General features: G+C 56.0%; 1 protein-coding gene across 1 annotated transcript in view; it reads right to left on the bottom strand.

Annotated features, from left to right (window-relative positions):
- Positions 1–10,882, bottom strand: part of SH3PXD2B (SH3 and PX domains 2B) — an 89,184-nt gene extending 78,302 nt beyond the window's left edge. Inside the window, exon 1 of the mRNA XM_008147608.3 lies at positions 10,669–10,882. Coding sequence (XP_008145830.1) covers positions 10,669–10,743 — 75 coding nt within the window. The 5' untranslated portion in view covers positions 10,744–10,882. The remainder of the gene's footprint in view (positions 1–10,668) is intronic.
- Between the last annotated feature and the right edge of the window lie 1,095 nt (positions 10,883–11,977).

Genomic DNA, 11,977 nt, shown 5'->3' on the forward strand with positions numbered 1-11,977 from the left:
GACCTGCGCGTCCCGGACGTGAAGTGAGTGACTGCTGTGCCCCTCGTCCTGCGGCAGGGGGTGCGGCTGGCTGACTCCCGCGCACCCCCGGGTGGGGGACGCGAGGGTGTATGAAACGCCCAGGGACGTGGGGTGTGGGACACAGCTCTAACCTGGACGACCTTTCCGGTGCCCCTCTGACCTTGGCGTTGAAGAGCACTGAACTCAGACAAGCAATCCTTTCCAACGCTACTGAGCTGCAGGGGCTATGAGACAGGGCCGGGCCCGCTGAGCGGGGAGCATTTGCACTGGAAAAGCATCTGCTCAGCCCTTCCCTCGTGGTATTTTAAACTCATTTCTTTCCACTCCTGGGGCTCGGAGATGGGAAAGCCACAGGGAGACCTCCCTCTGCGGCAGGAGTGGGGGAGGGCCCGGGAGGCGGGGCCTGGGAGGACGGGGCTCCGAGGAGCCGGACAAGCCCGCTTCAGGGCAGGCCTGGGGACAGGATGTGGCCCGGGCTGGGCCCCACCGCCTGACACTGCTGCTTTTTTCAGATGAGCACGCGGTTTTTTTATTTTTATTTTTACTAAAAACAGGAATGTGTCTTCACAGAACGTTTGGAAAACAGAAAAGCACAGACAAGCAAAAACAAAAGTGACTTATTTTCGCAGCTATATTTCTGTGCTCACGGAGGCAGATTTCCACCCTTAATGTGGAATCAGGCGGGAATCAGCCTGTCTGGCGTTTTGCAACCAGCTCTTACTATGACTATTCCCACGACAGGAGCCGGAAGCCATCTTCACCGTCGGATGGCATTCTAGCTGTGGGATAGGATGCAGTGGCATCCTTCATCTCTCTCGTTCCCTACTGATGGGCGTGTCCTCGGTCACCCCCCCTTTACTAGCGCAGATGATACTGTGCTTGCACACTACATCAGTGTGCAATTACACTGCCTTACAATAGCGCATAGTTACCGGCCCTTACCACATGCGAGCCTGCTTCACCCTCACATCAGCCCCGTGAAATTGGCATTACAGGAAGCCCTCGATTTTGCGGGCCCCGGCTTAACGGACTTTGAATTTAATGGACAACATTTCTGGTCTGGTGTGTCATATGTGAAAATTAACACCCTGTTAACTTTAAAGTGCTTTTAACCAAGATTTGCTTTTAATTAAATTAACAGGTTATTTTTTGTTACTAATTCACTGTTATTTTAAATAAATTTTAGCCAATAGGCCATATGTTGAAAAAAACACTGTAGTAATTTATTTTTATTTTAATTGATTTCAGAGAGGAAGGGAGAGGGAGACAGAGTCAGAAACATCAATGATGAGAGAGAATCATTGATCGGCTGCCTCCTGCACGCCCCCGACTGGGGATCGAGCCCGCAACCAGGCATGTGCCCTTGACAGGAATCGAACCTGGGACCCTTGAGTCCACAGGCTGACACTCTATCCACTGAGCCAAACCGGCTAGGGCGTGTAGTAATTTTGCTGAAATAAATAAATATTACACATCTCTAACGACAGCCTACATATTTAAATCCAAGAGTCGCCTCTTGTAAGCAATGTTCGGCGAGTGATTAGCACACGATCGCGCCGCATCGCGTGAGCTGACTGGTTCTGTGGTCGAGTGGTGTGACTTCCTGCAGCTGTTTTAACGTGTGCTGGCCGATGTCCCCACACACACTAAGCCACACTCCGCCGTGTGCATTTGTTTACTTGCGGTGACTGGTGAATGAATGCATATACTATTCAGTATAAATTTAAAATTACAGCAATACATACAGAAAACTTCCCTGTGAAATTCAACTTTTCATATTCATACTTAATCTTAATGACACAAACGTGTCTACATAAGTAATTTGTCAACTTTTTAACATATGCATTCAGAAACAGTACTTTAAAACAGACTTTTCGGCTTTAACAGACACCCCCCCCCCCGCCCCCCGCTCCTGAATTAGTCCCTTATATCGAGATTTTACTGTATTTTTATTCCCATTTTACAGGTGAGGAAACTGAGGCACAGAGAGGTGAGTAATCTGTCTGAGGTCACTGTAGGTAGGTAGCAGAGCCGGGGTTTGAACCCAGGCTGTCCGGTGTCCTTCCTCTGCTTATCTGAAGCAAGGAATGGCACACGAAAGTTTGGACTAAAGTGACATTTTGGTAATGTGACAATATGAAAGGCCTACCCCATCTGATCGTGAGACAACTAACTGCAGGAGCCCGGAGTGTGAGAGAAGCAGGCTGGGACATCTGCTGAGACGGCCCGTCAGGTGGGGGGCGGCCCTGGCTCCTCGCACCCACAGCCCAGGGGACCAGGGGGGCACCTACTATTTTTCAGGCCAAAGAAGCAATAACGCTGTTAAAAAACCTGCCTGCAGGGCCTTCCCGTCTCCCGAGGGCGCTATCCCTGTGACACAGCCCAGGACAGGAACACGCCTGTGGGCGGGAGGACAGGCTCGGCCTTGCTCACGGCCGACCCCCGCCGCCGCCGCGGGGTATCCAGCGTGGGGCGGCCACTCCGTAAAGGCTTCTCAAACGGAAGCACATGGCAGCCGGCAGGAAAGCGGCAGAGATGTGCATCATGGCTACTGTTGTCATCACTATTACTTTTCAGGACTTCCACCACCGAGTGCCTTTATTTATTTATTTTTATATATTTATTGACTTCAGAGAGGGAGGGAGAGAAACATCAATGACGAGAGAGAATCATTAACCAGCTGCCTCCTGCACGCCCCCCACTGGGGATCGAGCCTGCAACCCGGGCATGTGCCCTGACCGGGAATCGAACCGTGACCTCCTGGTTCATAGGTCCACGCTCAGCCATTGAGCCACGCCGGCCGGGCCCGAGTGCCTTTTACACAGGAGCCATCACGCGCGGTCCTGTGGGGCATGAGTCGACCCTCGCAGTGCCCGAGACTTGCGGGTAAGCGCCATGACCAGCCAGGTCAGCCAGCCGAGGAGCGCTGGAAGGAAGAGCGCAGCCAGGCCTTCATCCGGAAGGTCACGGTGGGTCCGAAGACCTGTGCTCGTGGCTGGCATCCATGCCCCCAGCAGGAGGGACGGAGTACAGATTGAGGGTCCACGTTATAGAAGGAGAAGCACACAGCCCCAGCCGGTGTGGCTCAGTGGACAGAGTGTCGGCCTGCGGAATGAGGTCCGATTCCCGCTCAGGGCACATGCCCGGGTTGCAGGCTCGATCCCCAGGAGGGGGTGTGCAGGAGGCAGCCGATGAGTGATTCTCTCTCATCACTGATGTTTCTATCTTTCTCCCTCTCCCTTCCTCTCTGAAATCAAGAAAAATACACTAAAAACAAAACAACAAAACAAAGCAGCACACAGTAGTGTTAGGAGGAAGACCCTGTCTGTACTCACGCTACAGACACGGAAACGAAGTCTGAGGGTTAAGTGCCCAGATATATTGGTCTCGAACGCCCAAGTTCTTTCCACTCGAGTTTGCTGCAAAAGGGGGTGCTGGGGTGGCTGGGAGAGGCAACTGGTGGCTGGGAAACAGAAGGCAGCTAAGGTGGCAGCAGATTCAGTCTGTTCCAGACCCGCGAGCTCGCCAGCCAGAGGCCCCCCAGCCAGAGGCCCCCCACAGACCAGTGGAGAATTCCAGCCGTGCCTAAGAAGGTGTGACCTAAGAAGGTGTGACCGACCCTGCAAATCTCAGCTGCTCAGAGCCTGACCGAGGGAGGAGGGAGGCTTCAAGGTCGGCGATACAGGGCCTGCAACCCATCACTCCAGGGGCACAATCAACCCAGAGCTCCCCTGCAGCAAGAACGACTAAAGGATGGCGGCGGCTGGCGTTTCACCCATCCAGGCACGGGAACGGGGGAAGAGGGAAGGGCCAGGAGGGGGAAACTGGCGCCCAGAGCTCACGTGACCCACGGAAGGTCACGTGGCTCAGAGGTAGGATCCCAGGGCTTTGCTGCCTCTCCCAGACACACAGCGATCCAGCTCAGTCCCCACACTGCCGGTCCTTGCTGTGTGACCTCAGGCAGCCCTCCACCTCTCTGAGCCTCCAGTCACAGTGGGGAACGCGGGAATGCTAATGTAACGCCCTGAAGGGTCAGGGCCCCAATGTATAAATACACTGTACAAATTAAGAGAACACAAATAACTCAATATCCCCAAATAGGGGGCAAAAGAGGAAACACTCAAATGGCTGATAAAGGTGTGAAAAGCAAACACCCCCACGGGATACTATTCTGCACCCCCCAGATTGGCAAACACTGAAAAGTCCGACAATTCAAGAGTGTTAGCAAGAACACAGCCAAGGCACCCACAGACCCTGCTCCTGGCGATGTTAATGAGAAGGTGAACACGCAAACCCCAGGGCCCAGCACCCCCCCCCCCCCCCCCGCCCCGCCCCAGCAACTGTGCACGGAAGCAGCTCCAAGGAAGTGAGCCGCTGAGAGCACCCCAATAGGAGCGCCCATAAGTAGCCGCAGAGTCACGGGTGGAATATCAAAGAGCAGATAAAAGGACCTGGAGCCACAGGAGCAACATCGACCTCAAAAGTGTAATGTTTTCATGTGGCTTAAAAACGCTCGCCACATGCTGAAACCGGTGTGGCTCAGTGGATAGAGCATCGGCCTGCGGACTGAAAGGTCCCAGGTTCGATTCCGGTCAAGGGCATGTACCTTGGTTGCGGGCACATCCCAGTAGGGGGTGTGCAGGAGGCAGCTGATCGATGTTACTCTCTCTTCGATGTTTCTAACTCTCTATCCCTCTCTCTTCCTCTCTGTAAAAAATCAAAAAACAAACAAACAAAAAAAAATGTTCGCCACAAGACTTTTGGAAGTGTTAAAAACATGAAAAGGTATGGGGTGGGGGGTGGAGGGGATTGATTGCAAACAGACACAAGGGATCTTTTTTTGGGGGGAGGGTGAAGGAAATGTTATAAAACCGTGGTGATGGATGCACAGCTCTATAAATTTACTAAAAAATCGGCGAACTGTACACTTAACAATGGATGAATTTTAAGTCATGGTAATTACGCCTCAATAAAGCTGTTAGAGAAAAAAATCCTAGCTAATGGTCTATGCTTTTAAAATATATTTTTAGTGATTTCAGAGAGGAGGGGAGAGGGAGAGAGAAACATCAATGATGAGAATCATTGATTGGCTGCTGCCTCCTGCACGTCCCGTACTGGGGATCGAGCCTGCAAACCAGGCACGTGCCCTTGACAGGAATCAAACTCGGGACCCTTTAGTCCCCAGGCCAACGCTCTAACCACTGGATCAAATCAGCCAGGGCTAATAGTTTATTTTAAAAAGTGCATGGACCCAGCCTGAATGGCTCAGCTGGTTGAGTGGGCATCGCAAGGTTGTGGGTTTGATTCTTAGTCAGGACAGCATACCTGGGTTGTAGGTTGGATCCCTGATGTCTCTCTCTCTCTCTCTCTCTCTCTCTCTCTCTCTCTAAGCATGTCATCTGGTGAGGATTTTAAAAAAATGCATGGGACTGATAAACAGCAAAAGCAGGACATTGTTGTTGTTGTTGTTGTTTTTTGGGGGGGGTAGTGTTGTGGAGGGCACACAACACTTTGCATCTGCAATGTTTTATTTCTTAAAAAATAAAAATGATCTGAAACAAATAAGGCAAAATGTAAAAGATCTTACAGCTGGATGATGGGTAGGTATTTATTCTATGTATCCATATATTTAAAATAGTGTATTGCCCTAGCTAGTTTGACTCATTGGATAGGGCAGTCGGCCTATGGAGTGAAGGGTCCCGGGTTGGATTCCAGTCAAGGGCATGTACCTCGGTTGCAGGCTCCTCCCTGACCCGGGGCCCTCAGGGCTCATGCAGGAGGCAACCAATCGCTGTGTTTCTCTCACATTCATATTTCTCTGTCTTTCCCTCTCCCTCCACCCTCTCTAAAAATCAATGGAAAAAATATCCTTGGGTGAGGATTAAAAATCTAGATATATAAAAGGCTAATATGCAAAGTGTCCCCGCAGGAGTTCAGCTGGGAGACCCAGAGTTCTATCACTCGCTATAACATGCGCTGACCACTAGGGGGCGGTGCGGAATGAAGGAAGGCCCTGGCCAGCAGCCAGCAGCTGGGGAAGGGAGGCCCTGGCTGGCTGCTGGAAGGCCCTGATCGGCCCTGATCACCGGCCAGGCCTAGGGACCCTATCCGTGCATGAATTTCATGCACCGGGCCTCTAGTATATATATATATTTTTTTTTTTTCAAAAAAATAAAAATAAAATAGTGTATCAATATAACTAAAGGGCTGTTGTGATGACTAAATACGCAGAGAGCTTGATCCAGGGCCTGGCCACAACTGATTCGCTTTCAGCTATTATAAATATTGCTGCTCTAACTACAACCAGCATGCTCTTCTTCTTCTTTTCAATTAAATATGTTTTTATTGATTTTTTAGAGAGAGAGGAAGGGAGAGAGACAGAAACATCAATGAGAGAGAAGTACTGATCGGCTGCCTCTTGCAGGATCCCCCACAGGGGTTCGAGCCCGCACATGCCCTAACCCGGGAATGAACCAGTGACCTCCTGGTTGCTGGGTCGAAGCTCCACAGAGGAGCTCCAGGTGGGGCCATCATGCTCTTCTTAACATCTAAGGAACTCATGACAGAGCAAGCCAGAACCTGGGGCCCTGATGATTCAGCCTCTTCTAAACCCAAGGCTTCTGCTACCCCACTCCAGTGCAGGAAATGGGGCAATCAAATAAACCCGCAAAACCCACAGGGGGCACTTCCCCCTCCCCTCAAGCCAGAAGATAACCCAGCCACGAGGTTCTCTATGGCGAGGGGCGGAGGGGGGGGTGTGGGGTGGGGGAGGCACGCTTGCACAGCCCTGGCTCCGGGCAGGAAAGGTGCCGGCGGAGAAAGGCAGCGGCTCCAGGGAGCCTCCCCAAATGATATCATTGACTTGATCGCCAAGAGTAACGCTACCCAACCTCTGGGATCTCAGAGGCCGAGGATCTTCTGCCCCTGCGACCTTCAGGCCTGGCCTGTGGCTCTGCCCACAGGTGAAGAGGCTGGGGCAGGGCATGGGAAGGAGGCCGCCCGATCATGGAGGAGATGCCATTGCAGGAGGAAGAGGTGGCCCAGCCCTGGTGGGCAGCCCCACGCTCCAGGCGCAGTTCCCCAATGATTGTCTCCAGCACCGGTGACCTGTCCCCTCCAAGGCAACCGAGTGATGAGCAGGAGGCGGCCGGACCAGCTACAACGCGGGAGAGGGCTGGAGGGGACGGAGGGTCTCGGTGCCTGGAGCCTCCCAAACCGAGCTGTACGCTCTAATGCAGTGGCTGGAGGTAGGGATGAGTGTGGTCTGGACCCCCCGGGGAGCATGAATCCTGGACACATTTCTGGTTGTCCCAACTGGGGAGGGGGACGCTTCTACCATCTAGTGGGTAGAAGCCAGAGATGCTACTAAACATCCCGAGGGGCAGAGACAGGACCCTGGGGCCCGGCTGTCACTGTGAGCAGTATACATCATGCTCTGCTAACTGCGACTGCTTTGTGCTGATTAAAAAGGCACATTCTGGTCTGGCTGGGACCTGGGGGCTCACCTGGAAATGCAGCCATCCTCCCCATCAGGGAGCTGCTATTAGGGTGGACAGATGAACCACCTTGGTGCAGAGACCAGAGCCGCCAGCCCTGTGAAGACCCCCAGCCCTTGCATACCTGCAGGCCACGGCCAGTCTCCAACCCCATTACCTATAAACTTTCCATCTGGCATACCCTTCCCCATGGGACAAAGATGTTTGTCCTTCTACCCAATATCAGCAGCTGGCTATGGGGGAGGGGGCAGAGCAGATTTCTGTGGGTGACCCACTGCTCTCCCACGCTGTCGGCGTATTGGAATAAACGCTCATGTATGATTCAACCCCGTCTCTGCTGAATGGGCTCCAGCAGTGACAGGCAGCCGGACCCAGTGATCGTCCGGTTATAACCCCACAGCGCACAGGACGGCCGCACAGCAAAAACATCACCTGGTCCACACGCCAGCAGCGTCCAGGTCCAGACATTCTGCCCTGGAGGCAAGTGGCCGTGTTTACAATTTACAGATTACAGGCGACGGGGCCAAGGAAGGTACATGATGTCACCAGCCCAGGTCACCCAGCAGGAGGCAGGGGAGCCCGGGACTGCTCAGCGCCCCAGCTCACACCCTCTCCGGGCGGCTGGTCCAGGCTCAGAAAGGAGGCTCCCGAGTGGAATGGAGGTGCAGACCCAGGCCCACAGCTGCCTCCACAGCCATTCCTCCCGGGGCGGTGGGGTGGGTGCGGCCTGAGAACAGGAGTGGGGGCGGGGGCAGTGTCTGGTGGGGTCCAACCCCCCTGCCGCCGTCCCGGCATTAAATCTGCCCCATTCTTGCGGGTGACTCAAACTGCAGTTCAACCCATCTCCCTCTGAGGGACCCAAAGGCTGCCCAGAAGGGAGGGGAGGCCACCTTGAATCACAGGCGTGACTAAACCCACACACAGAAAAACAAGATCTTGGTGAAACGCCTCCTCATGTGACTTTAGCATGTTTCCAATCAGAGTTACATGGACACCACGGGGCAGGGAGGCAGGCATCTCCGTGTTACGGAAAGCCAGCAGTGCCAGTCACATGGTCCCCCCCCCCTAGGTCATAGGAAATGGCACCCTCACCCCACCGAGCTGACAGGGGAGGAAACTGAGGCTCTGAGAGGCCACACAGCTAGCAAGTTGCGAGGCCAAGATTGGAACCCCAATCCACATTTGAACATTTAGAGACTTGTCCTGAGAGGCTCCTAAAAAGTGGTTGAAAGCTTAGAAAGACGCCTCTCAGAGCTGCAGAACCCTCAAAAAAAAAAAAAACCTGGCAGGAAGGGATCTGACTAAGCAGAGACGGAAAGCCTCAGGGTGGTCACAGAAGGTGGCAGACTTCCCGGCGTTTTAGGGGACTCGGCTTAGGGGAACTCTGAGGGTGTGGGGTCTAGGAAGCGGTGTCACCTGGTGGAATATCACTTTGGGGGCCCGGCAGACTCGGATTTATATACCTGCTCTGCCCCCGACTGTGAGCTCAGGCACAGGACCTCACCTTTCCGAGCCTCAGTTTCTTCATCTGTAAAAGGGGCTCAAGGCCCTCTGTCTGACATGCACGTGACGGGAAAGAGCGGGAGAGAGTGCGTTGCCGCCGGTGCCCGTTCCTGGTGGCTGCTTCTATTCTGGTTTTGCCAGCTCACAGGTCTGGTGGGAGGCAGCATGGGGCATCTCCGACTTCCGCCTGTTGCCATGTTGGCGAATCTGTCGCCTACCGAAGAGGCCCGGCGGGTTATACACTTAACAGGCTCCAACAAGAAACCCAAGGTTTGGCAGCACTGGAAACCGTTCACACACAAAAAGGGGGAGGGGGAAGCAGGCCATTGAGCTGGGTTCTGGGATCTGGGGAAACTTTACTCTATTTAAAGATGCCACAGGTCCAGGAAATAGCTCCCCACCGCCTGGCGAAGGGCTGAGTAACGAGCCGCCCAGCCAATAACAATACAGACTCACACGGCACAGCCTTTCCCGCAGCGTGGACCCAGCTATCTCCTTTCAGAATTTTACAGGCGGAGCGCGGAGGGCACGCCGATCTGCTGTGCAGGAATGAGCCTCTGAAGAAAACCGATCCAAAGACGGCGTGACTTTCGGGGAGGCCAGGGAGCCGAATTTGGCCAGCCAACGCCCTTTGCTATTCATTGTTCCACTCTTCTTTGTTAGGGCTTTTTCCCTCCCTCTCGCTCTTTTTCCCTTCCTGGTGAACTTCTCTGCAGCGAGGCGCTGCCACTGCCCCTTCTCACCACCAGAGACACCACAGCCCCCTTCTCTCCAGTAGGGAGGCCTCCCCAAAGCCTCAGGGGAGGCCCAGCCTCCCACAGCCCCATTATCCCTCTACCCCAAACCTCTGGGGTGGTCCCAGGGCCCCTTGGGCCCCCCAGATTCAGCCCCTAGGCTGCTCTGAAAGCCATTTCCCGCCTGCGGGTCACTGTCTGCCCCAGGCGCACCTCCCCGCGGCAGGGAAGACCTGACTTCAGCACCACCTTCCAGAAGGTCCATTCTGCAGATGGGAATGCAGCCTCTTAGAGCCTCGGCATTCCCATCTGCAGAATGGACCGACTGGCCCCTTCCCGCAAGTCCTCACCAGCCCTAAACAAGAGTCCCATTGCACAGAGGGAGACACGAGGAGGAAACTTTCGTACATTTTAAAACTGAAGTTATTGGAGGGAGGGGGCAGGGGCTGTTTTCTTCTTTAACCTTCTTAGGGTGCAGGCGCTCCAAGCACCCCTTCTCAGAGACCCCCTGCGTCGCTGAGGCTGGCTCCTCCGAAAGGGCGCAGCCGGACCTGGCGATGCCGGGAGGGGCTACCTGTGGCTGGTCCCCGCGGTCCGAGAGCCTGCGGCCGAGGAGGGGCCCGAGGGCAGGCGCCCCCCTCTGTCCCTCCCTCGGCTGGGGCCGGGCCACACTCCCACGGACGGGCAGGACCGGAGTGGAGGGGGCCAGGGGGAGAGGGAAAGGGGGAGAGAAGCGGCGCAGAGGCGAGGCGGGAGGATGGGACGCCGGACGGGAACCCGGCAGAAGCGAGGGGGGAGGGGAGAGGGAGGAGCCGGAGCCCCGGGCGGCGCGGCGAGGTGGGGAGAGCCGGGGGCAGAGGTCCCGGGGCCCCCGGGGCACGGGCTCGCAGGGGCGTGCGGGCCGCGGCACTCACATAATGCTTGTTGGGCACCCGCCGCTTCTGCACGTCCAGCACCTTCACCTCCACGATGCTGCGCCGCGGCGGCATGGCTGCTGCTGCGCGGGGCCGAGCGCGCGGGCGGGGCGCGTGGGGCCGGGGCTGCGGGGGGCGCGCCGCCGCCGCCGCGGGTCGGAAGCCGGGGGCCGAGTGCGAACCGGAGCCCGGGCCGAGCACGAGTGCCCGCCGCCGCCGCCGCCGCCCTGAGCTCAGCGCGCCCTCCGGCCGGCCCGGCCCGCCCCCCGCCCCCGGCCCGCCCCCGGCCCGCCCCCCGCGCCGCCGGCCCGCCCCGCTTAAAGGGCCCGGCCCCGCCGCGGGCCCGGCTGCCCCACGTCCGGCCCTCCGCCGGGCCTTTGTCCCCGCGCCCAGCCGCCGGGGCGGGGAGGGGCCGGGCGCGCACCCACCGCGCGCTCGCCGGGTGACTCCTGGGTTCCCGGCGCTCAGCTGGCTCCCGGAGCCGCGGTCCAGCGCCGATGGAAGGGCCGGGCTTCCCGGGTCGAATTCCGGCTCTGGAACCTTGGGCCCGTCGCTTAGCCTCTCTGGGTTCCGTTTCTCATCTATAAAATGGGCCTGGTGGTACTGCCCACCAACCAGGGCTGTCCTGGCCTTGAACCTCAGCCTTCCCATCTGCAGAATGGACCTACTGGCCCATTTCCGCATGTGAAGCCAGTGGCAATGCATACGTGTTGACATTGGTAAACCCAGCCCAAGCCCTAGGGATTCGGGGGGCAGCTGGGGATGGGGGGGGGGGGTTCTTCTGGGCTTACAGTCTGAGAGAGGGGGAGACAGGGAGAGAAAAACCGCAACAAAGGCAAGAACAAAATAACTGCAACAACAGTGCGAAGCAGGGAAAGGTGTGTGTGTGTGTGTGTGTGTGAATGAATGAGAGGCCAGGGGTGTGTGTGTGTGTGTGTGTGTGTGTGAATGAATGAGGGGCCAGGGGTGTGTGTGTGTGTGTGTGTGTGTGTGTGTGTGAATGAATGAGGGGCCAGTGGGAGGGTGTGTGTGTGTGTGTGTGTGTGTGTGTGAATGAACGAGAGGCCAGGTATATGTGTGTGTGTGTGTGTGTGTGTGTGTGTGTGAATGAATGAGGGGCCAGTGGGAGGGTGTGTGTGTGTGTGTGTGTGTGTGAATGAATGAGGGGCCAGGGGGGTGTGTGTGTGTGTGTGTGTGTGAATGAATGAGGGGCCAGAGGGAGGGTGTGTGTGTGTGTGTGTGTGTGTGTGAGTGTGTGTGTGAGTGTGTGAATGAATGAGGGGCCAGTGGGAGGGTGTGTGTGTGTGTG

The sequence above is a fragment of the Eptesicus fuscus genome, chromosome 6 (assembly GCF_027574615.1).
Source record: "Eptesicus fuscus isolate TK198812 chromosome 6, DD_ASM_mEF_20220401, whole genome shotgun sequence".
NCBI classification, from domain to species: domain Eukaryota; kingdom Metazoa; phylum Chordata; class Mammalia; order Chiroptera; family Vespertilionidae; genus Eptesicus; species Eptesicus fuscus.